At 39.6% G+C, this 24,789-nt stretch overlaps 1 protein-coding gene across 1 annotated transcript in view; it reads left to right on the plus strand.

Moving 5' to 3' along the window:
- GTDC1 (glycosyltransferase like domain containing 1) overlaps nucleotides 1-24,789 on the plus strand; it is a 240,768-nt gene that overhangs the window by 100,620 nt on the left and 115,359 nt on the right. The window contains exons 5-6 of the mRNA XM_063116581.1: nucleotides 8,437-8,604; nucleotides 14,896-15,069. Of these exons, the coding sequence (XP_062972651.1) occupies nucleotides 8,437-8,604; nucleotides 14,896-15,069 (342 nt within the window). The remainder of the gene's footprint in view (nucleotides 1-8,436; nucleotides 8,605-14,895; nucleotides 15,070-24,789) is intronic.

The following is a 24,789-nucleotide window of genomic DNA, read 5'->3' on the forward strand; positions in this document are numbered from 1 at the left end:
GTTGTTTTATTATGCTTTTCATGGTTTTAATTTTTGTGAACCGCCCAGAGAGCTTCGGCTATTGGGTGGTATAAAAATGAAATAAATAAATAAATAAATAAACATCTTATTGATAAAACTGCAATGACATTTTTCTCTTTACACCTTGTTATGAGCATCATAACTTTGTGTTACATTATAAATAGTTTTATAAGTACAGAACATCAGTCACATAGCTCTCTCTATTGTGGATATTTACTTCAGTGAAAAGAGTAGATTAGCATGTACATTCTTGTGTGTGCACAGAGGTGCTCTGGTCATCTAAGCACCAATATTCATGTTCCCCTGGTGGTGTAGAAACCACTGCTGACCTCCCTTTCCTGAGATATTGGGTCAACGTGAGAAGCCTACTCTGTGGCTCTCCCCTAGGTCACATTAAACCTTGAAAATTTGAGTTCATTCAAGCTGGGGAGTAAGTAGAGTGTAAGATCCTTGCATGTAGACTTGGACTTCTCAGGTTATCAGGTAGTATGGAAGGGTTGGACATGCTTGTGACTCCCGTGCTGCTAGAATAATGAATAAGCATATATGCAGGAGTTTCATGTGCACATCAGAATGCATGTAGAGATCATGTTCAGGAGGCATGTTTGTTTCCAGTACAGTCCTTTTGGGGCATTACGGATCCATCATCTCTAGGGTTCAGAGGACAAAACATTAACAGTGCATTGAAAACAGGCAGGATGTTTCCTGTGCTCTTATGGAGAGAAAATGGGCAAAATAAAGATACAGATCTTTCCATATAATGAAATATGTATTAAATTGCTTTTCAGGGGTGGGGGATACTAATCCACATTTTAAAATAAATGAATGAGTTGCAATCTTAGATATTTACTAGTTATATATTAATATGTACATATAGTAATTACATTGAGAGGAAAAATATTTTTTCATAACAATTAATGTTTGTAAATGTTTATGGAAGTACATAACAAATATAACAAACACATGGACTAATTAAGATGAAAGGGATGACAACCCTTGTGGCTTGTTCTGAAAAATAAGGAACATTACAATAGTAAGACTTAATTATTTCTGTAAACATTTCAAATTAGTTTCCGTGTAAAAAAATGCATTTCTAAAATAGTTTATATCTTCTAAGCCCTTTTGACATTCGTACATACCATGTCAAGAATAAATTAGCCCTCATTTTTTATTTATTATATTATAGATTTTAATATATTATCATTTATTACTCTATATCTTTGTTTGAATTTTTCAAGTCGCTTATTGTGGAAGCATAAATGGAAAAGCTTTTTGTTGTGATTTATATATTCTCAATATATACAGCATCAAAATATAACTGTTATGTGTTGATTGAATATTAATATATAATTAATAATTGAGTATTAAAGTAAGTAATCTTTTATGTTTTATGCATGAATAATCCTAGCTGATGTACAAATACACTTTTTCTTTTTTTCTTTTCTTTTATAAAAAAGGAAACATCAAAATAAAACACTGACCCATATCTTCAACTTTGACTCTTATTCAGACATGGGAAGCTGTGGGTCAGAAGTTTCAGACCCCTTGCCAATCTTTTGCCCAGTATTAGAGTCCTTAGGATAATTGTTATTTAAAATGCTAGGGCATTCCTTCTCTCCAGAAGCACTCAGTCCCAAAGTGTACTTCTAAAAAAAGGGGGGGGGCATGCGGTGTGTGCTATTATTTCCCTACAGCCTGTCTGCTTCCCACCCCATACTGCATGAGGAAGGTAACAAGTGGCTTGAATTTTTGACAATAGATGGCTATTTAAATTTTTAATAGTAAGTGCCCTATTAGGCCTGGTGGGAGCTATCCTGTGTTCATTTTGCTGCCCTTTCATCTGTTTATTTTTATTTATTTATTTATTTATTATTGTATTTATATCTCACCTTCTTTTTCCTCCAAGGAACCCAAGGAACCAGTACATAATCCTCCTCCTCTCCATCTTATCCTCACAGCAACAACCCTGTGAGGTGGTTTGGGCTGAGAGTCTGTGATTGGCCCAAAGTCACCCAGCGGGTTTTCATGGCCGAGTTTAGACCTACTTAGGTTCCTTTCCCAGTACAGGAACTAGTAAAGCTATCATGGCTTCCCAGTTCTCACTGAAGACTGCAACTGACAGCTTTAATACACTTTTTTTTAGTTTCATGGACAGTTTAGCAGATATATGTTATGCTACATTTCTACTATACACGTCTGGAACACTAAATTATACAATCTGATGAGCCAAGGAAATAATTCATGGGAGTGTGATTGAGCAATACCATCTCAGATATGGTGTTTGTGTTTCCCCCCTGCACATCCCATAAACACCCCCTGTGGGCAGAGCAACGGGGGCAAGTTTTTTGTTCACTTATTTACTTTACGTTATTTATCTGCTTCCCAAATAATGAAGGTTTTCTGGGCAGTTTACAATAAAAATTTGAAACTATAAAACAAATTAAATACAAACGTAACCAGCATAAAACTATCAACAGCATAAACAAAGTAAAGCCAATTAAACATTAGTGCAAACAATCTAAAAAACACTGAAAGCTATTGGGATTGAAAAGCATTAGAAAATAAAACGTTCTTCACCTGGCATTGAAAAGACCAGAGTGGGGCGGGGGGCAGAGGCCCTTGCTCTAGTAGAGGGTGGGAGGTGCAGACTGGAAAACCAGAGAAGGGTGTCTGATGGCTATCTTAAAGTCCAAGTAGGTTTGTATGTGAGAAGGTAACTTGTCCCCAAGCTCTCCAGGGCTTTAATGGTTAATACCAGCACTTTGAACTGGGCGCAGAAACAGACTGGGAACCAGTGCAAATGGCAAAACATTGGTATATAATGATTGTATTGGTCAGACCCTGTTAACAATAGAGGTGAAGTTTCTGGACTGATCTTAAAGGCAGCCTCACATATAATACATTGCAGTAATCTAAACAATTGATTACCAGAACATGGATTACTGTAGCTATGCTATGTCTGTCTAGAATAGGGTTGTAGTTGATATATCATCTTAACCTGATAAAATGCACTCCATGCCACTGAAGTCACCTGTGTGTCTAGCAACGGTGTTGGATCCACACTGCGATCCCATCCAAAACAGGTTAAACATCACTCAGCTGGGCAGACAAACCACCCATTAATAGTACACCTCTGACTTGTCTCAGTTGAATCTCAGTTTTTTTACTCTCATCCAATCCATCATTGTTCCCAGAATAAAGGAGAAGGGTTACTTGACAAACAGGTCAATGCCAGAAGGCCATGCTGCTGCTTGCCAAGAATGGGATTGGACTTTCTGTTACAGGCATGCAAATCAGTGGTGGAACTAGCACACCTAAACACTAGTAGTGCAACTAGTGCATTCCACAGGGTTGGGCCACCAAAAGTTATGTTTGGGCATCCGATCATTCTTCAGCAATCCAGTGGCAAAATGGAGAATCATTCGACATAAATATTGGACTGTTTTAAAGTTTACATTTTGCAGACTAAAGGACAGGCAAATATGTATGTAGATTTATGTGTATCTAATATATTGCACATGTGCCTAATGGGTATGAAAGTCTGAAGCAGTTCATTCACGCGTATATGAGTTTGGACCACTCTATTTGTTCCAATTATGGGCAAATTCTGGTTGCACTGAGGAAGCATGTGGCTGACTATACCATTGTAAAGTACTTGGCATCATTCTGTGTTGATTATTTAGAACAGATGATCACTTAATAAATGTTGGTGGCTTTTTTGGTGTGTGTGTGTGTGTATGTGTGTTGCTAACATGGTATAGAGTGTGCAGAACAGCATTGCATATTAACATTTTGCACCGTTGATCAGGTTGGATAAGAATAATGTTAACAGCATTTTAACTGTACTCTTATTTTGTGAGATAACATGCTAATAATGTAGCTGTTTTAATTTGACTTTAGCAGACAGTTTAAATATAGGTTTCCCTTACAGAGACAAAAGTTGCAATTTAAAGCTCTTTGGTGGTCTAAAAACAGCTTAATTCTCTAGTAGCAATGTAATAAGTACTAATCCAGCTTATGCAGTGATTGTAGTATGTCATGTTTGTGAAAGATTGCCTAACTAGGCTTTCTCTGGGTTTTATGTTAATTTAAAAAAATTAAGTAAATGTAAAAAACCTTATAGCATCTTTATGCTGAGACAAACTGTTCAATTTAACTTGTGCTCAAGCAGCAGCTGTCAGGAATTATCGTGTTTCCAGCATTCCTGGTATCACCTTGTGTCCTTACCTCCTGCATAGGCTCTGGGATGATAAAGCTCACCTTGTTAGGATTTATTACTGAAATAATAACCTGAGGTAAAATGAAAGTTGATGTCACATGGAATGACAGCTGACATATATTTATGTCGTGGGCTACATTATAATAATAAACTTCCCTTTCCTTCCCTAGTACTAGGTGTTAAGTGGAAGCGCTGTTCTTCATGTCCTCCAGTGCCCTGCACGGGAGTCCATTAGACAAATACATGACTCCTCTGTGGGCATGTTCACTGTAACATGTACTGTCAGGTGTTTAAGCTTTAAAAGTACTGCTCTGTTGCAGTAAGAAAGAAACCTTATGGGCAGGTCTAGGTACATTTATTTATTTATTTATTTATTTATTTAAAACATTTATATCCTGCTCTATATCAATAAGATTTCAGGGCGGCGTACAGATAAAAGCATACAGTATAAAACAGTAAATATACACAGCTTAAAATAAATTAAACCATAATAATGTGAGAGTTGTTGTTGTTGTTATTGTTATTATTATTATTTTAAAAATCACATTTATCACTGATGCAGGAAGAGTAAAATCCTTTTTTACTAAAAATTCTAGTTTTCTGGAGGTCCTGTAGAGGAAAGTTAAGCAAAGCAAGATTTAGCAATGAATGGTTTACATCAGAGGTTTGTTTCTGCTGCCAGTGTATGTTCAATGAATCTCTTGGAAGAGCCCAACTGGGAAATGGTAACCAGCCTTGATGAAGCATCCTCTTCGGCCGGGGTAGTGAAACCTTTTTGGCCCAAGGGCCAGATGACCATCTAAGAAACTTCCTAGTGGCCACATGCCAACTGGGCATAATCAGAGCCAAATATGGGTGTGACCATCCTACTCTCTTATAAACACCAATCACACAGACATGCACACAACCCGTCTACAACATTCTCTCACATACATATGTACACCCCACACGCATGCATAGTCTTCCTAGCTCCCTCCCCCACCAGCTGAGATGAGGAAGGTCGCTGAATTTTATCCCCATCACAGTGCACTGGGCAGGGAGGTTTAAACCTCTCCGCCTAGCAGGCAGCAATGGGGATGGAAATATGCCTCTCCTCAGCTCCTCTGCCCAGCAGTCCTAATTGGAGAGCAATCTCTTCCTTCATGTGCAGTTTACTGCCTTTTTCTGCTGTGCAATGACAAAAGGAGTTAAAAATGTTTCTTTCCAATCCATAGAGCCGGTTTGAGATAATAGCTTTCCTCTACCTGATGGGAGAGCGCAGGCCCTGGGGAGAGGTTGGTGGGCTGGCTGGACGGAGAAGACTTGCAGGCTGTATCCTGTGGGCCAGAGGTCCCCCCTGCTTGCTCCAGAGGTCCCCCCTGCTTGTATCCTAAAATGATATCCCTTGTGCCTCAGCCACAATTCTTGGCACATTATCAATGGCTGGATCAGGCCCAGTCTATCATGAGAGATAAAACATGACATTTGGCCACTTTCCTAATAAAAGAGAAATTTCTGGTTGCCTCTTGGGTTTTCATTGTCTCAGTTGGCCTGTGACAGGAAGGAAGTCTCTGCTCATATATATAACACAACTTAATAATAACTGGATCATTTAGTTCAGTGCAGTCAAGTAAAATACCTTTAACTCTTCCTGAAAACAGTCGAAGCTACGCCTATGCGAAATGCATAGCCATTTTTTGGGTTTCTCAGTGAAGGTTTAACTTTATCCGCCCTCTCTGTGTGGAGGCTTTCCATGTGGTGAAGCAGTGTAAGCACGGCTTTTACATTTTTCTTGCCGTGGCATCGCTCCAGTCACATCTGCGAAACAGAGTTGCATATTATATTCTTTGTAGTGGCAGCCGTGCTGGCATGCAAATTTTTTAGACGTTACAGCGACTTTTTGAGAAGGGCTTTTCAGAGTCACTGAATGGGTGACTATAACTGGACCTTGGTCAAAGGATTAGGTTGATATATCAATTATCAAGCTGAAGGGGTCTATTATTGATTAGTTGATGAATGTCTAGGCCAGGGATGGGCAATGCCTGGGGTTTAGGGAGTGCATTGCCCTCTCCAAACCCACTGGGGGATGTGCCCCGCCGCCATGGAAATTTCCCCCACTACTGCTGAAATCCCCATGAAACTTGTTTCCTTGCAAAGTTGTCACATTTTTGTTTGTGGAAAATTTGGAGTGGTTGGGAGCAGGGGGGCTATAAAAATGACCAAGGGCCTCCTCTGCATCCCACAGGCTCCAAGTTACCCACTCCTGGTTTAGGCAATCTTTCTACCCTGTGATACCAAGGGTGAGGAAGTTGGGTCCAGTAGTGCGCCCTCTTGTCTAGAAAGGAGTCATACATGTAGAAAGTTCAATAGAGCATGAATGGTTAAGTGGGACTATGTGTGTCTATGAAGCAAGATTCAGAGGAGAGACAGTATGCACAGCATTGCAGGGAAAGAGGATGTTTTCCTTTCCAGGCCCAGCCTAGTCTCTGTCTGACTCGTGGCCACATAAGGAGGCACAGACTGAGAAGTCTGGGGCAGATATTGGCAATTCATAAAGTCATAGCAATTCCCAGAGTCCTTTGCAACCATGCAGCGTACAATGGAACATGTTTTTACTTTGGTTGTCCCCTTTCCAACCTTCTAAATGCATTGTGGCTTGTACTGGGTAGGAAAAAATAATCACAATTTGTTTGCCTCGTTAATTGGGGGAGCATGTTTGAAGGAGAACGTATATTGTACTGGAGACCCTTTGCAATAAAATGACACCTGTGTTAAGGATTGGAGGGGCCCCCCATCTTAATATGATTAGGGCTGTGGCTGTGGCTGTGGGTCTGTCATGAGGCAATACCTGGCTAGAATCTTGGATTGGTCAAAGGAATGTTAATAGTCCAGGTTATTCAACTGATGTGTCTCCATGGGCACATCACCTGCACTGCACTGTTCTGAATAGGAAAAGCTGATCAGTAAAGCAGGTAGTAGGGGACATACGTCACTGCATAAGCTTAGGATGCTATAATTTATGTCTGTGTGAAAAGGAATGAAGGGGACGGGCTGTGGTGTTTGATAGGCAGGGAGAGATCTGAGGTTTGGGGCTCAGATGGACCACTATTTGACAACTATTTGGCCCCGATTTGGATTGAAGGCATGCTGGGTGGGGGAGGGTTAGAACCCTTTCCCAGCTACATAGGATCCCAATCCAAATCAGGACCCCTGCACTTACTCTTGGGTCTTTTAAGTAATGTGTGCCCTAAATTAACCCCCTTTTGAGATGTTGGCCACTTCTCTCTGGACATCTGATGTGGGGCAGTGGGTTTGGCTGTCTGGTGTGCTTCTCTGTCTGTGCTCAAATGCGCATTACAAAACACTATAATCCTCAAGTGACCTCCTTCCAAAGGAAACCAAACTGAGGGAAGTGCTGCACCCCTGGAACTTCTTACTGCTTACAGAAGTGAAGGGAGTGAGACCTTATCCATAGGATATGAAGTACTAGGGTATATATCCAAGTAGCCTTCTAAAGTCCTTTTTAAGCAGTCAGGTCTACCTTATCGGTGGCATTTGCACCTGCGTTGTATACTATGAAAGAGGTGGCCAGTCTTTACCGACTGCTCATAGTGTCATGGCAATAGATGGGACAGAATGAACAAAACAACAAAGGCTATGGAGGAAATTTAATAAAAAAAAAAATAGGAAAAAGAAATCTGAACATGAAAAATAAAATCCACACTAGATATGTCTATTGCATAAATCAAAAGGCTTTATGTCATAACATGAACATGTGCCATACTGGCTCATATATTGGATTTCAGTAGTTGGTTGCATAAAGAAGTAAAGTGTAATGAAACTGGCAAGCAAAGTATTCCCCAGTCAGCCTTATCTTTGTTCCATTTGTCCTTCAGACACAGCTTTTCTTGCATTTTTCAATAAAACCCATCCAGCTCTTTTCTTTCTTTTCTTTTTTCTTTTTTTTTCACTTTGCATCTCTCTGTAACTGAGCTGAGAAAACCAATGAGATTCAGTGCTTTTCTACTTGAGTTCTTAGCTGTTTTTCAAGAGATCAAAACTTAGAATGCTGCTACATGGTATTAAGGCTTAGCCACTGATGTGTCCCTATAGAGGTTATGTTTTTCTTGTGGGGAGAGCGGTGGGAGGGAAAGGGTGAAGGGTGACACTTTTGAGCAGGCTGGTAGACAGTAAACACTACTCTCCTTGTTTCGTAGGATCCTCTTTGCAAGCTCGGTGCTTAACCTGACTGAACTGGTTGCCCTTCGGCCTGACCTTGGCAAATTGAAAAAGGTCCTTTACTTCCATGAGAACCAATTGACATATCCTGTCCAGAAATGTCAGGAAAGGGACTTCCAATATGGATACAACCAGATCCTTTCATGGTAGGTGGATATCGCATGCCCTTGTGTATAATTGTTTTGCACTATCTTTTATGCCCACGCCTCCAGGGTTTTCCTTTTTCTTCTCTCTTTTCTTCTTAAATAAAAATAAAAATCTCTGGAGCCTTATGCAGTTTCCAGTATTTGGAGACAGGCAGCTTTCACAGTTCACGCTGATGTCCCTTAGTATGCACAGGTTGTAGAATGAGAAGTATACCTAGATGCTAATATGAGAGGCTCATTGTACACCAGTAAATTGCACTGATTTTCAGTATATACCTCATTCTTAATACACAAAGATGCTTTTGCTTTGAAAGCACTTAACAAAGGGGCAGTTAATCAACGCTGGCTTAGCAATAGCTTTTATTGCATCCAGCTGAAATAAAAATAGAGGTTTTCAAGGGAGTAAACAAAAATTAAAATGTACTGCAGCAGTGTTTTAGGGAGAGAGGGTAGTAAACATACCAGATAAATCCTTACGTTTCTTTCATTGCACATTCACAAATTGTGCAGTGGTAAAACACCCAGACATTTAAAAGGCTGTGGCCCTTTATTGTTACTTAAAACAAACATATTTCCTGAATATAAGTTAATGAAAGAAGTTAATAACAGCTACACTGAAAAGCTTTGTGATTAGGCGTTATACAAACCTAAAGTGAAACTGCAAAGCTGAATTGGCTTGAATTGAAATAAATTCATTTACTTGGTCTATTTCACATATTTGTTATTAGGAGAATTATTATAAGCATAGATTGAGCATTTTAAAGCTAGATGTATAACATCTGCATCTTTGTATTGTAACTCAGATGAAAGACAAATAATGATCCTATATAGTTGAGCTTTTTTGCAGCTCCCATTCTGCTTTCGTTTGCAAAATGTTTCAGTTTTGCAGTAGCAATATTCTGAAGATATAATGAAATGGCTTTGCCTTAAACTCATTCTTAAAGACAAATAGCAGCTTGTATAAAATATTCCTCATCATTACTACTTGAAGAATTACGTATAGCATGAAATTTCTAAATCATTTTCCTCTGCTACTTTTGAAAATGTTATAATTTCTCTTATTAACTTTAATATTATGGGACCTTTCCAGGTATTTAACTATATTAATCACCAGAATTTTTGTTTTGAGCCCATAACAGGAGTAAACCTGCTGCCCACAACCTAGTAGGAGTGATTAGTAATTCCGGGTTTGGGGGGTGCAATAAGCATCCATCATGCCCATGGAGAATGTGGAAAGGAGTGAATTGTTACATTCTTCCTATAGGTTGGCATGGGGAGAAAGTAGATTGGGATCTATTGGTTGTTCTCTGGATGATTTGCAGTAGATCAGCAATGGTTTTCTGAATTGCAATTGTAAATTAGGCTGCTGAAATAAAGAGTGTCATCAGATGGGGGAAACCACATTTCCTTACTGGCGCTTTCCTTCCCTGTTTCTGTCCCATGATACTTCCGCTGTCTACACACAGAGGAAGAAAGAGGAAGTAAACAATGACAATGTGGGTGTTTTTATCATGTGGCTTTTCCTGCACACAGCAGGAAATGGTGGAACATTTCGTTTTTTAAAAAATGGATTGACTGGGGTCTATTTTGTGATGGAACGAAGGCCAAAAGGAGTGGGAGTCACGCGGGAGATGGATGGCATCGACTAAAGGACATGACAGGAGATGGGATTGATTTGCCACTGTGGCTGTGAGTGCAACAGCCCCCTCCCATCCATGTTTCCCAGCAACTGGTGTACAACTGCTTCTGATCCTGGAGGTAGCGCAGAGCCATCAGGACTAGAAGCCATTGATAGCCTTCTCCTCAATGAATCACCCTTTAAAGCCATCCAAATTGGTGGCCATCACTACAACTTGTGGTAGCGAATCCCATAGTTTAACTATGGAATACTTCTTTTTATCTGTCCTGAATCTCCCATCAATCAGCTTTGTGGAATGACCCTGGGTTCTAGTATTATGAAAAAGGGAGAAAAATGTCTCCCTATCCACTTTTTCCACACCAAGCATAATTCTATAGATTTCTACTAGGAAGGTAATCCTGTGCTGACCAACAGCAAAACATCATTAACCAACAGAAGAAAGTGGTTTTCCTTACCCAGTGTGGCGAGGCAGGAATTAGGAGAGAATATCCCTGTCTCAAAATGGGAAAAAGAGAAGCCGTGCTCAATGCACTGCCTTCATGCTGTCATGGAACCCCAGTGGCATAAAAGTGGGATGCTGGCGTAAATGCCTGAGTGTTCTGAGTGCCATTCCTTCAGCCTTCCCCAACATAAGTACCCTCCAGATGTGTTGACTGAGGATTATAGAAGTTGCAGTTCAGCACATCTGGTAGGGACCAAAGATGGGAAGTTTCATTGGTCTCATTCAGAAGACACCTTAAACCATGGCTTGAACCATGGTGGTTAAGCCAGAAAGCTAGGCCATGTTCAGAAGACATCTAAAACCATGGCTTTAACCACGGTGAATAAGGCTTTTTGCTTTATACACCATAGTTAAAGCCATGGTTTAAGGTGTCTTCTGAACACGGCCTGGCTTTCTGGCTTAACTACCGTGGTTAAAGCCATGGTTTAAGGTGTCTTCTGAATGGGGCCATTTTGGGCTTAATGGAATGCATCTCTTGCCCCCAATACACTCCTTTTTTGCTTAAATCATTCACTGGTTGGGGGTTAATCTGGATTGGAAGTAATAACACTTTCTCCTATCCAAATGAACCTCCATTCCCCTCTCTAAGTGATTTGAAACTGCCAAGGAACCAGGCTTTCCAACAAGAATCCTTGACTGGGGTGGGAATAAGGGGGGATTTGGCCACGTGCACCTGATGGAAATAGGATAAGAACAAAAGGACATTCTCGAGTTCTAAATAATTCTTTCCCCACCAGCATAAGTCTATGTATGATGACAAGGTGGAAGTTTTCTAATAATGTAGTATCCTGGAATGGAGGAGGAGGAAAGGAATATAGGAAGATTCCTTATACTAAGTATTGTTGGCTCTGACTGGCAGTGGCTCTCCAGGGTTTCAGGCAGGAGATTTTCCAACCCTAACTGGAGATGCTGGGATTGAACTCAGGACCTTCTGCATGCAAAGCATGTGCTCTACCACTGAGCTGCAGCTATCCTTTCATTGGAGACACATTCCATCAGGCAAGTTCAGAGCTTTATGGGGAAATCTGGGGCTAAGCGAGCAGCTTGATGCACAGTCAACCCCAAACTTAAATGAGGTAGATTACAGCCATAAGAATCATTTTTAAAATAGAGAATCTATTTCCCCTTCCCTAAAGGAGAGATGTTAAGTGAGCATATGCTATTTCCCCCCATTTAATTGATTGAGCTTTAGTGCTTGCATTTCTATTTTGGCAATCATATTGAAACTATAGACCCTGGCTTGTAGCATTTTTAAAAAAATCAAGTGGGTCAAAAATGAATCTGCCCATCATTAAGTTAAGACAGGAACAAACATGTAAACTGTGGAGGTCTCCTTTCTCCCGCTTTTCTTCCCAGCGATTAGTGAGAAGCAAGACAAAGGGGTTAGCTCACTGGTTGTCTTAGTTGAAAGAAAAACATGTTGTTAAAAAATAATATGTTTGGGAAAATGCGAGATTTCAGAAAATGGTTCCACTCCAGTTGTCGAGCTGAAAAGCATTAGAGCTCTCTTCAAATATTTCCTTGCTTTTCCTGCTGACTCCTGCTGTTTTTGTGGGCAGTGTCAGTTTTCTTTCTTGACTATGAAGCAGTGAGAATTAGGAGGAGGAATGACTTTAACCCTGTGCAGACAGTCCAACTGGTAGAAATGTACAAGTAGAGAAAAGGGTGGTGGAAGTGCAGGACTGGGCCTGCTGGTCCCTCCCTTGACTTCCTTGGCTTGATAGTAACTTATGCAAAGTCTATGCATATAGATGCCAAACATGCAGCCTGTACTCTCCACCTTCCCAGGGCATAGATTGCATGTTCAGAATGTCTGCCTTTTGGCAGTTTGGTGTTTACAGTCATAGACCCTCGTACAGGGCCAGATTAAGACATGCTGAGGCCCAAAGCCATGTCAAGATTCAGAGGCCCCATACCATAAAAGTAAAGAGGGGAAAAGTGTATTATATTATAAGAGAAAGGGTAATGAAAGGGTACCACTCAGTGTTAGGGGATGTTTGTAGTTAAACACAAGCACTCATAATGTAGGTGGATTTGAACTTCTTTAAACTGGCTCTAGTTTGTGCCTGTTGCCTCCAATACTAAATGCTGTGTAGTCACGCTTTCTCTATCTATAAACAACTCTGCTGCAAGTCACAGCAGACTTTCCAAGATATTTAAGCCAAAGTGATTTCATCTTGGTTATCTTACATATTCGTTATCTCCAACGTATTTAGAGGTCCCTCATAATACGAACCCTTAAGCCATGGCTTACTTGGCTTGTTCCTAAATCCAGCCCTGCCCCTGTGCAGACGTTGCAATCAATGTGTAGAACACGGTGGTGGTGAAGAGGTCAGAGCCATTGATCTCTTGTGCCCTAGTTGTTGTTGTTGTTATTATTATTATTATTATTATTATTATTATTATTATTATTATATTTATTTATTTATTTATTTATATAGCACCATCAATGTACATGGTGCTGTACAGATAACACAGTAAATAGCAGGACCCTGCCGCATAGGCTTACAATCTAATAAAGTTGTAGTAAACAATAAAGAGGGAAGGAGAATGCAAACAGGCACAGGGAAGTGTAAACAGGCACCGGGTAGGGTGAAGCTAACAGTATGGAGTTAGAACAAACTCAATATTTAAAAGCTATAGGGAAAAGAAAAGTTTTTAGCTGAGTTTTAAAAGCTGTGATTGAGTTTGTAGTTCTCAAGTGTTCTGGAAGAGCGTTCCAGGCGTAAGGGGCAGCAGAAGAAAAAGGACGAAGCCGAGTAAGGGAAGTGGAGGTCCTTGGGCAGGCGAGAAGCATGGCATCAGAGGAGCGGAGAGCACGAGCGGGGCAATAGTGTGAGATGAGAGAGGAGAGATAGGCAGGAGCTAGACCGTGAAGAGCTTTGAAGGTCAGCAGGAGAAGTTTATATTGGATTCTGGAGTGAATTGGAAGCCAATGAAGAGATTTCAGAAGTGGAGTGACATGGTCAGAGCGGCATTCTAGACACAATGAGGAAACTTACTTTCCATAAAGTAAGCCTCTATTACGGCATTACGTTTGAACTGAACTAATCATATTTTTTCATGTTTGAACCTTTAGAGAGAGAAATGTGCTGATAAGGTATATATGACATTGTTAGCTTGTTGTTATGAATTTTTTTAACTGCATTTTAAAATGATTCTTTTAAGAACTGTCAGAAGGGAAAGGGGTGGCTAATGTCAGTCCTGGTCCTTTGATTACGTATTAAAATGTCTGATTATATATAGATATAGATATAGATATAGATATATAGAGAGAGACTTTTTTGTTCAGTTTAGAGAAATTTCATTTCTCTAATATTCATAAGAATTTGAGACCTAGTGTAGCACAGTGGTTAAGATAATTAGATTGAGAGTTGAGAAGTCGCCCAGTCAACCCCCTCATGCCCCACCCATGAACTCACTTGACCTCCATAATGATTTCCATCCTTGGCTCCCCACAGCCTTCTGTAATGTGGAGCTGCTAAAGTGGCTGACTTTACAAGGTTATTGTATGCTCAAGTAGGGAATGCATGTGACACCACGAACATGTAAGAAAGGGGCTATATCAATATTGGCTTTGATCAAGAGAACTTGAGTGGAATAGAAAAATCCATCAGCGCAAGAGTTAGCAGATTTCTTGCAGTCCAGCATCACTATGTTTCAAACTTTGTGGTATAATATAAGAGTCAGTATGGTGTAGTATCTAAAGTTTCTGACTGGGAGTCGGGAGATCTGGGTTCTAATCTCCACTCAGTTGTGGAAACCCACTGGGTGACTTTGGGCCAGTCACAGACTCTTAGCCCAACCTACCTCACGGGGTGGTTGTTGTGAGGATAAAATGGAGAGGAGGAGGGTTCCTGGAGGAAAAAAGGTGGGATATAAATTAAATAAATAAATCGTGAATAAGTAAAGTAAAAGCTGCAGTGTGTAAACTCGAGTGGGTCATAGAGACATCTTGAAAATGAGCTTGTGTAAAATGGAGGAGCCACTTGGGATTTTGGTTTGTATTTTTATGCAACGCTCTTCTGCTAAGTTCAAAACAATCCTTTGGTGAGTAGGAAAAGCTTACCCCTAGTGGAAGGACACCTTTCCATCCAACCCATTAAGTTGTATGTATTATTTATAAATTAATTACTCTCTCTTTCATCAGTTTAGTTGCTGATGTTGTGGTGTTTAACTCTGCTTATAATATGGAGTCATTTCTAACATCTATTGGGAAATTTATGAAGCTGATACCTGACCATAGACCTAAGCATCTGGAAAAGTTGATCAGGCCAAAATGCCAAGTCCTATACTTTCCAATGAAGTTCCCTGATGTGAGCAGGTTAGTAGCTTTTGATTTCTTTCTCTGTTTCGTGTCATATATTGTTTCACTTCGCTTCACGGTGACTTTTATTCCCAACTTTCCATTGGACAGTTCCTGTCAGAAGATCAGGAAAAGTATTACATTTCTGATAATTTTTCTGGCATAGAACTGAGCTAGTCAAGAACTGAAGAATAACAAGTTACTCAGCCAGGGCTATTCATAAGGAATAGCAACGTTGCTAGCAGTCAATACATATTCTGAATATGTGATCAGCCATGACATCAGAATTCTTTTGAGTTACAGAGACCTTAAACTCTCCCTAACAATGGCATATTATTATTCCCCATCATTCATGTGCAGAAAAAATGTTTTTCTCCTTCATCCTACTCTGTATCTGCTGCTGAAGCTCCATTGAAATCTACTGACACCACTTGTTCCACAATAGAAAGAACTTGGGTGAGACCGGGAGGGTTGGGAGTACGGAGGCATTTCAGTTCACTTCAGGACAGAATATTTCCCAATAGACTTGATTTGATCAGTTTTCGTTGCTCATACTTCTCATCGCTGAAGACCAATATGGAAAAAGGCACTGGGACATTCACCTGTGAGAGGCTCACGTGGCACCCAGTCTGAAGTCTTCTCTAGTGCCAGGCAAACAGTTTTTAATTTTCCCAGGCTTTTAAAACTTTGTTGTATTATTTTGGCTCGTTTTATTTTATGCTGTCTTTATATATTTTCTGGTTTTAGCTTATTGTTGTGTATTAGTTATTTTATTGTGCATTTTAATATTATTGTAATCTGCCTTGATAACTTCTTTAAAGAGAGGGTATAAATCTTAATAATAAATACATAAATAAATACTTGGATAGATGGAAAATAGTAATCTGACCTATTATAAACCAGCTTCCTAAATTCCAAATACCTGCTATGGAAATGGCTGCATTAGATTTTTGGAAGTGTTTGGCAAGTTCACTTGGCCTTATAGTTTGCTTCAGCAGTTCTGAAGCTTGTACAAAGAAGACCTAAGTTTGAGCAGCTAAGCCTGGTAATTTTGGCCATATGTACGTATTTTTGAACATTTATTTGGCAACATACATAGCAAGAAACATCATGGGCTTGGGCTGCCAGAGTTAATTTTAATGTGATTTTTGAAATGAACCCTTTTAAATCAAATACTGCATTGCCAAAGAACACACAATTTAACTTTCTTAAATATATTTCTTTGAAAAGGAATACTTTTCACAATGGCTTTTGTTCAGGAGTCAATATGAAAATTATGTATGCACTTTAAATCTATTGTATTTTATACTACTTTCTCCCCCCTCCTTTTTTTTTAATGTGTTTAGAAAGCAATAGTGGTTATTGGCTCAAGATAAAAATAAACACCAATGCAAGATGCCCCGGAATCCACTGCTTACCCAAAAACACAATTCATGAATCAAGTTGTGCATTTTGCTTCAGCTTTTTCTGATAGTTGCTGCTATTTTTTTCCTAACAAGATCTTGTGCTAAATAAATGTTGAATGCACCTGTGGCAATTGAATGCAGTTTATTAATTTAGTCTGTATTACTCTAGTGAAATCTAGCTGAATGGAAATGGAGGAGAAAAAGGTTAAGAAATATCATGGCCAAACTTAGATTCATAAACCAAGCTCTTCGCCCAGAGTGTTTTTCGAGTTATTTTCAAATGGTAATTTGCTTTATCCAAACCAAACTCATACAGTGTAAGTAAGTGATTATTTGCATGACTGACAGTCATTTGAATGCCTGCAGTCTTTTAAAAATGCATAATTTTGCAGAGATGTTGTGTGTGGGGGGGGGGGGATATGAACAGAAAAATAACCAAGGTGATTTTTCCCCTCCTTACTTTGACCTCCTTTTTACTTGTTATTGCCCTTAATATGGTTTTCAGTAAAATATGTGGCAGAGATGAGCTGAAAACAAAAAGGCAGTACCATTAGGAATATGACCATAATTTGTAAAAGAAGCCCTAATTTTAAGTTAATATTGTGACTATTAAGTAAAGTGAAAATACATCAGTGCATCACATTTGACCCTAAAACTGGCCATGGACAGCACATAGCATTTCACTCCAGAAAATGAACAAGGTTTGTTTGTAGATGCACACATGCCCTAATAGAGAAGCTGTTGCATAAAATATGATTGTATACTTGGGAATGATTATGTACCAAATATGACTTGGCTGACTGCGAAGGCAGTGAGGGGAGAGATGTTACGTATTTTTGATAAGAAACATTTCTATGTGTACATTATTTTATTTGTTTGAAGTCAGATTGTAGTGTCAACGTATCTAGGATCAGTTTTTCTTTTGTGTGCATGTGGGCGCTCACACTGACTGTAGAAAATGAGTACATGCTCCCTTTTTCAGTTTAGAGTTAAGCCTCAGCAGCTATTCCGCATGCAAAGTATATACTGGATCTGTTTGGCAGGTGGAGATGGCGTGGAGGAAGTGCAGAAGTACAAATATAAGACTTCTAAAACAGTTTGTACACTTAATGCTCTCAAATAATTATTAATCCACTGTATTTTGCAGTATAGATGCTGTCAGATACTTTTATAGCCTTTATATTGGGACTGCAAGCAGGGAGTTCACTTCGCCTGTATTTTAAGACTCATTTATTTAAAGCTCCATCTGACGAGCGTTTTATTGGACGCTCGTTACTGAGGACTCATGGAGTTTGCTCAGGTCCCTCACATGATGTTGTCTGCCTCCCGCGTGCCTTCCGCACCTTCCGGCCTTCTTTGCATGACAAGAAAACCCGTCATTAAGTCCGATGTTTTTTTATACTCAGAATTGCTGCTCTCTCCTGCTGTGTGCAGGAGAAGCAGCGCCATTAGAACAGCGGACACAATGGGCCTCGTGCTTGTTCTGTACTTCCTCTTTTGAAAGAGGAAGTAACTGAGGAACGAAAACGTGGGCGGAGAAACAAAGGTAGGGAGTCATACCTGAAAATATACTCTTTGCAATGGAATTGTTTCCTTCACTAGCCAGGATGGTACAATAATGCCAAATCACTGCTCATTGCTTGTTGTTGTTGTTGTTGTTATAAATTGCAGTTGTGCCAGCATATTTCATATTTGGTCTGCTTTTACCTAGCAATGTTGGCCTTTGACAATTGCAAAGCAATAGTTTCCTGTTCTGGACCGGTACTCTTTTTTCTTTTTTCTTTTAATAGAGATAATCTCTATTATATAGAGATAGAGATAAAAAAAAGTAAAAACCCCAAATGTTCTGCCAAGAGTGATTGGTGCATTGGACATGCTTACACACAACAACAGTAAGCTAGAATTCTGGAGGATGCTAGCCTACCGCTCACAAGCTGTGTGCTCGTACATGCAGTCCATTAGCTCCCACATGGCATTTCCCACCAATGGGAGTGGCTAAACCTACCAAAAGGTCAAAGCTTCCAATGTCTTCTGAACCTGGGCTCCTTGTTTGTCAGTCACAAACAAGTCAGGAATCCTAACCGAAGAACAAACCCTTGTTTGCAATTCTAGCTTATAGGAGGTGCAAGAAGTCAGGAACACAGGTTCAGACAACATGGTTAGTTTTTAATTCCTGGTTAATCTAGCTGTCCGCATTGGTAGAAGACCCAAGCGAGAACAAACAGGTTGTTACAAGCACAGAGATTGTGAATGATAAACCAGGATTCTCTGGAATTCAGACTTATCATTATAGTTGTTGATATATCATTGCATGTATGTAAGGTCTCTCCAGAATTCTGGTGACACACAAGACCAAGAAGCAGTATAAAAATAAGCAATATTAATTTGGAGTTAAATAAAATTACTTTTGTAGGTTCCTACATTTCACACAAGCATTTGCCCTCCATGAGAGTAGTTACAATTGCATCCTGTGATAGTTTGGGCAAATGTTGATGTGAATTGGGATATTAATGGATAAAACAGCAGCTGACAAAACTGCTACCCTAGCTATAGAGATCCCTCCAGCTCTATCCATGTGCAACCTAATTCCCGTTGACAGTTTCCACCATGGCAATTTCAGTTCAGCTGTTTGCATGCAAAGGAGCCTCACTGTGTGAGCTTAATCAGAATACATCATCTTGTGTGCAACTTGCTCAAATATGATTCCATGAATTGCAGCTGGATTCTTGGGTGGATTGTGCTCACTGGATTGTCTTTTGACAAATTGCACAGATGTTTTTATTTCAGCTGAATATTTTCACTTGTATGCATCCATGTGAAGTGAATCACCGCATAGAGACAAAATCTTACATCAGAACTTGTCATTGTTTAGGGTGTGTTTTGAGGGTCATTTAGAAATCCAGGGCCTACTCAAGCTTTTTTGCCACTTGAGCAGAAATGGCCAGCTGCCGCCATTGGCCTAATCTACATCAAGCAGGATATTGCACTATGAAAGTGGTATGAAAGCGGCATATAAAAGGCAGGATCTACACTACTGCTTTATAGTAGTAGCAGGCCATTGACACATACCATATACCACTTTCATGCTGCTATATCCTGCTTGGTGTGGCTGCTGTCTTTTATATACCACTTTCATAGTGCAATAACCTGCTTGGTGTAGATTAGGCCATTGACAACATGCCTTCTCCCATCCACTGCCATAGCCGCCACCTCTAGATAGGGAAGGCTGACAAAGCTCCCTGATAGGGACTGTGGCCCAACTTCACATAGATGTCTGAAAAGAGAGAACACTATGCCATTCCCTTGCCAGTTTCTTAAAAAGTTAAATCTATGCCCTCATTCACATAAAATTTGAGTTAGACAAATGACAGCACAGAATAACAGATAAAAGGGAACAGATGGAAGAACTAGGGTTAAAAGATAATGAGCGCTCCTTTCATTAAGGCAACTTGTTCGTAGTATATACAGTGCTTGCTTGAAATTCTGAAATTCTGAAAATAAAGAGTGTCTGATATCTTAAACTGGGTTTCTTTCTGATGTTGTAAAATGACATGGGTAGAACTATTAGCCCTATGGAAGGAAGGGTTAATAGTGGAGAAAATAAGAAAATCGGCTTCAGACTGATTATAATATGAAAGACACCCTGTTCCTAAACAGTGAAAAGTGCCTGGTGACTAATTGGAGTGCTCCTGATTGAAGCAACAGAACAAAATGGAGGCAGAAGTACCATTAAAGTGGTAAACATGGGCTGAACCAAAAAAATGACTGTTTGTATATTGTGTCATTTGAAAAATGGATGGCCCCGTAAAGGAGAAGCCACAGAGGTCAGTGATGTCATGCAAGTACAGAACCAGACTCTGCCTGCCCTGTCAATCCCTCACTTGCAACCCTTGTCCTTCTGTCTTGCCCTTCATGCCAGCCATCTATCTCACACTACCTTCTTACATGAGTATTGGTACAACCTGGCTGAATAATTTATATTGCAGTGGTTGTTTGTTTCTTGCGGAAAACATCTTAGAAGCTCCCTTTTTTAGGAGGAGAAAAACACATATGACCAAAGGAAAATAATTTTGCTCTCTTTTTTTAACCTAACGTTAATAACTGAGGTCTAACGTTAGCCTTTCACTAACTCCAAAGCATACTACAGTTGAATTCTCTATGCAACCTACTTAATTTTATTATGTTGGGTTCTCGTCATGTTGCATACAACACATTCCCATAAAAGTTGCATTTTGTATTTACAGAGAAATTTCTCTTGAGAGTTAAGGTCTTGTAAAACATTCTTGTTCTACAGCATGAACGAATTATTACACTCTGGGGCATTAAAAGTGAAGTGTACTGAAGAAAAGAATTTTTTCATTAAAATGCAGTTTATATTGATAAAACAGATTACTAGCATTTGATGAAATGTGAAACCTGGATCTGCCCCTATCGCTAAATCGCCGGTAGGTTTATTTTGGCAGGAGGACTAGAATGTAATGTATATCAGGACCAATCATTATGCAGTACCTGTTAGTTTTGTATTCGATTTAAATTGTGCTTCAGTAAAGTGAAAAAAAAATCCCACTTACTATATCTGTATCTTGAAGTAGCAGAATGTGGTAACCAAGAATATTAGAAAAGAAAAGCTGTTGTGTTATCAGTTTTGGCACGGTCATTTATCAATCAGTATTTTAAACATTGACAAGTGGTAATTTAATAGGGAATGACCCTGTTGGCAGGAAGTTCTAATGACAGATGATGCAAACTCATTTATCACTATGGGGCTCTGCTGGCTTCTTACCTTTCTCAGTATCACAGCTCATATTTTCCAAGTCTGGGATGTGAGAAAGCCACAAAGGGCAAAACCTATGGCAGAAAGCCTGCAACCACCCCTATCTCTCTTTAAAGTGGTTAACTCTTGATTTACACGTTGCCTTCCTAGTGTGGTTAGAAAGGCCTGATGGTTGGATAGCAATTTAGGCAGTGCTGGACTTGTGTACAGCATCGTCTCCTTAGAAGGCTGTTCAGCGCTTTTGTCACTGGGGTCAAGCTGGATGTCTGAGGTGCTCTGACTTGGTTCTAATTATGCATCACATGAACATTAATCTATTGTAATGTGTTTTTATTCTGTTTTTATTTTATTTTATCTTGTACTGCGCTCTGAAATTTTTGAATGGGGAGCGGTGCATAAATATTGTAATAAAATAAAATTTTAAAAAATGGAGAAGGGAGGGCAGGGAGGAAAGGTCTTCCTGTCAGGTTGTGGCAAAAGTGAGATGTGGGATAGAAGAGGCCTCTAGTTTATTGTGCAGTCCTCTGGGACATTTTAGTTATTTATTTATGTCTAAAGGCCTAGCATGTCATCCTTGCTAATCTGAATTAGGCCACACAAATCTTCATGATATTGTTTCAGTTGTTAGTTATAGGCACTGCTGAAGTTGCCACATGCTCTCCGTTTGTGCAGGAAAGCTGCCGGCCAGGTTGAAAGTAGCCCACTACTTTTGCAAGCTGATTTTTTTTTTTTTTTGGCACATTGAGTAGTTCTCCTTAGATGGGGTCAAGTATTTTATTTTCATTTATTTTCATTTTACCTTGTACACCGCTCCGAAATTATTCAATGGGGAGCGGTATATAAATATTCTAAATAAATAAATAATAAGTATGGCTCTTCTTAACTGGCTAGTACCCCCACCCCACCCCATGCCACTGTGAGAGAAGATTCAGAGGACTTCGTGATGATGCATTAGTCTCTAGGAAATGCTCTCACTTGGTGCACTCCACCCCAAAAGCCTTCCGTATTTTGTTGTCCATATAGTACTATCCCAAGCATCAAGTGAATTGAGGGAGGGCTGTGAGTTCAAGAAGATCTCCCAGTTATTACAGTGATCTGTGAAATATGGGGTTTTCCTAAGTTAGTAACACGTGTGTGTGTGTGTATGACAACTAGGACATGTTTTTATTACTCACTCGATTTCATTTTTAGTGTCCATTTCACCTTGCAGTAAGTGTGGTCTGTGGTAAGAAACAAAATGATATATAAATCCAGTATTGTGTGTACAGACTTTTGTTTGTGCAATGGGATTACCTTGTCCTCTCCTCCACTCTGCACATCCTTGTTCAACCCCAAAATCCACCACAGATAGTCTTCCAGAGAAGATTGGGGGATGCAGGGGGGGACTGGGGGAATCAATTCCTTAGGTGGATGCCATTTGGGGGGGCAGAAGGAGTTGCTTTGGATTTTAATTGTGTTACAGTTTGACGGATGTAAATGTTTTTATACATAGTTTTTCAATTTATGGCTGTTTTGTCATTAATATAATTCACCTTGAGCTTTTCTGCCAAATTTCAGAACTGTTTTTTGAACTTTGTTTATGTTTTTTAAAAGGGGTTTGGGGATTCAGTGGCGGCAGTTTCTAAGGGGGAATTGTTCAGCAACGAATGATGCTTCTCTGGATCATGGCCACAGACAAAATAAAATAAAATTCTGTAGCACTTTTTAGTGTACTGAAGTGTTTACTCTTCTTATTGTAATTACTACATATCTCTAATTCACCATTTGCTTTGCACTCTCTGTGATATCAGTATGGATAGTTATCAGGCAAACAGTTAAACCATAAAACTCTTTGGGTGGCATTTTTTTTCTCACCGCTGACAACTGGATTTTGCAAAAGAAAGTTGAGTTACTGTAAGCACAGTGAAATGTACTTTTCTGAAAACCTGGTCATAGGTGATAAGAGTAGGAGCTTTTGAAAATGTGAGCCTTATTTTGGTGTCCAGATGGAAATTAAGCTCTTAGAGGTGGGCTGAGTGCGGGCGGGAAGGAAGAAACCCTGCCTATTTTGAGGTGAAGAGCACTGCCTGCTTGTAATTTAGATACTTAGTCTTCTCTCTGCATTCTGAAATGCTTTTTACAATTAGGTGTTTTTAAACGAATAAATAATGTTTATTTTGCTGTTTATATATCTTGGCTTTCCTTGCCAAAGGTATTGTCAAGGACATTTGCAGTTTTGTTATTATAAAAATATAATAACAAGACAAGCTCAAATGGCGTAGGTTTTCAGAGTCCACTCCATCATCTGTACATTTGTTGGTTTTAAGGGTGCCATGAGATTGTTTGCTGTTTTGGCAGCGGCAACAACCCTGTGGAAAGTCCTGACAGATAGGGGCCTGAAGTCTTTGGTGCCCCAAAGCATTCTGGGATTAAAAGGTCACGCATAGCTCCCCCAAAGTGACTTATTTCTATTTCATTCTCAAGCCAGAGGCTTTGTAGTATTGCTGTCTAGACACACCTCAAAAATCTTATCTCTTTCCCCTGGTAGTGCATGCAGGCCAAGTTTTACAGACTTCTTGCTTATCCACAATACTTGTGCAGTCTATTATACTTACGCAAAACACTAAAGAGATATGACATTTCTAATATTAGTTGACAAAAGCATATTACACACACTTTCTAGCCTTTTCCTCAGACGGGAACCCTAATTGCCTTTTTAATGTGTAGCAAATGCATTATACAAGTTGTTCACCTTTCAAGCCCTTGAACCACTTTAGTTCCTCACCGCACTGAAAGCCAGTGGGTCCTTCGTTATATTTCTTTCTTGATGACGTTTTTCCTGTCTTTCTGCCTTCATCGTTGTTGTTGTTTTTTTTTTTTTTGCATATTATGTATGGCTCTTGTAGAGTGGCTAGTGGCTACTCTACAGGGCATGTGTTTCAAAAGGGCATGGAAACAGTCTTTTATGCTCTGCCTATGGTTGTTGTTGGTGGGTACGTTTTGTAGATGTGATTCCATGCCATCAGGTAGAAAAGACCAGAATAGCTTCGCACTTCAATACATGAATTAAGGTCGATCTAACGAAACTCCTCTCAGACCTTTAGATTCTTGTTTCATTCCTAGTATTGTACCACAGTGTCTTGCTCGATGTTTAGGTTTGGGGTTTTTCTGGGGGTGGGGTTGATGCCTGTATTGAAAAAATCAAATGTGTTTATTCTGGTCAGTAATTCTAAGGATAATATTACTTTCAATTACTTTCAAAAACTAGTGTGTGTAAAAGATACATATAACTCTGTCTTGGGGCCAAAATTAGGAAGCTGCTGTGGAGTTTGTTTATCTTCTCTCAGAGACAGACACACATGTTACACTCCTGACCAGTCCTATTGGAGCTTCTCTTTATATTTGCGGTCTTGATCACCTTACTTTTTCAACTGTGTAGTGCTATCTATGCTGCTACTCCTCCCTGTGTGCAGTTGACATCTGTTTAAATTATTTCAGTTCATAATTGTGGAAACTGAGTCACGGAGCATGCCCCAATGCAGCAGTCCCCAATTCTCTGACTTAAATCTTACACTGAAG

This window comes from Elgaria multicarinata, chromosome 2 (assembly GCF_023053635.1).
Source record: "Elgaria multicarinata webbii isolate HBS135686 ecotype San Diego chromosome 2, rElgMul1.1.pri, whole genome shotgun sequence".
Classification (NCBI taxonomy): Eukaryota; Metazoa; Chordata; class Lepidosauria; order Squamata; family Anguidae; genus Elgaria; species Elgaria multicarinata.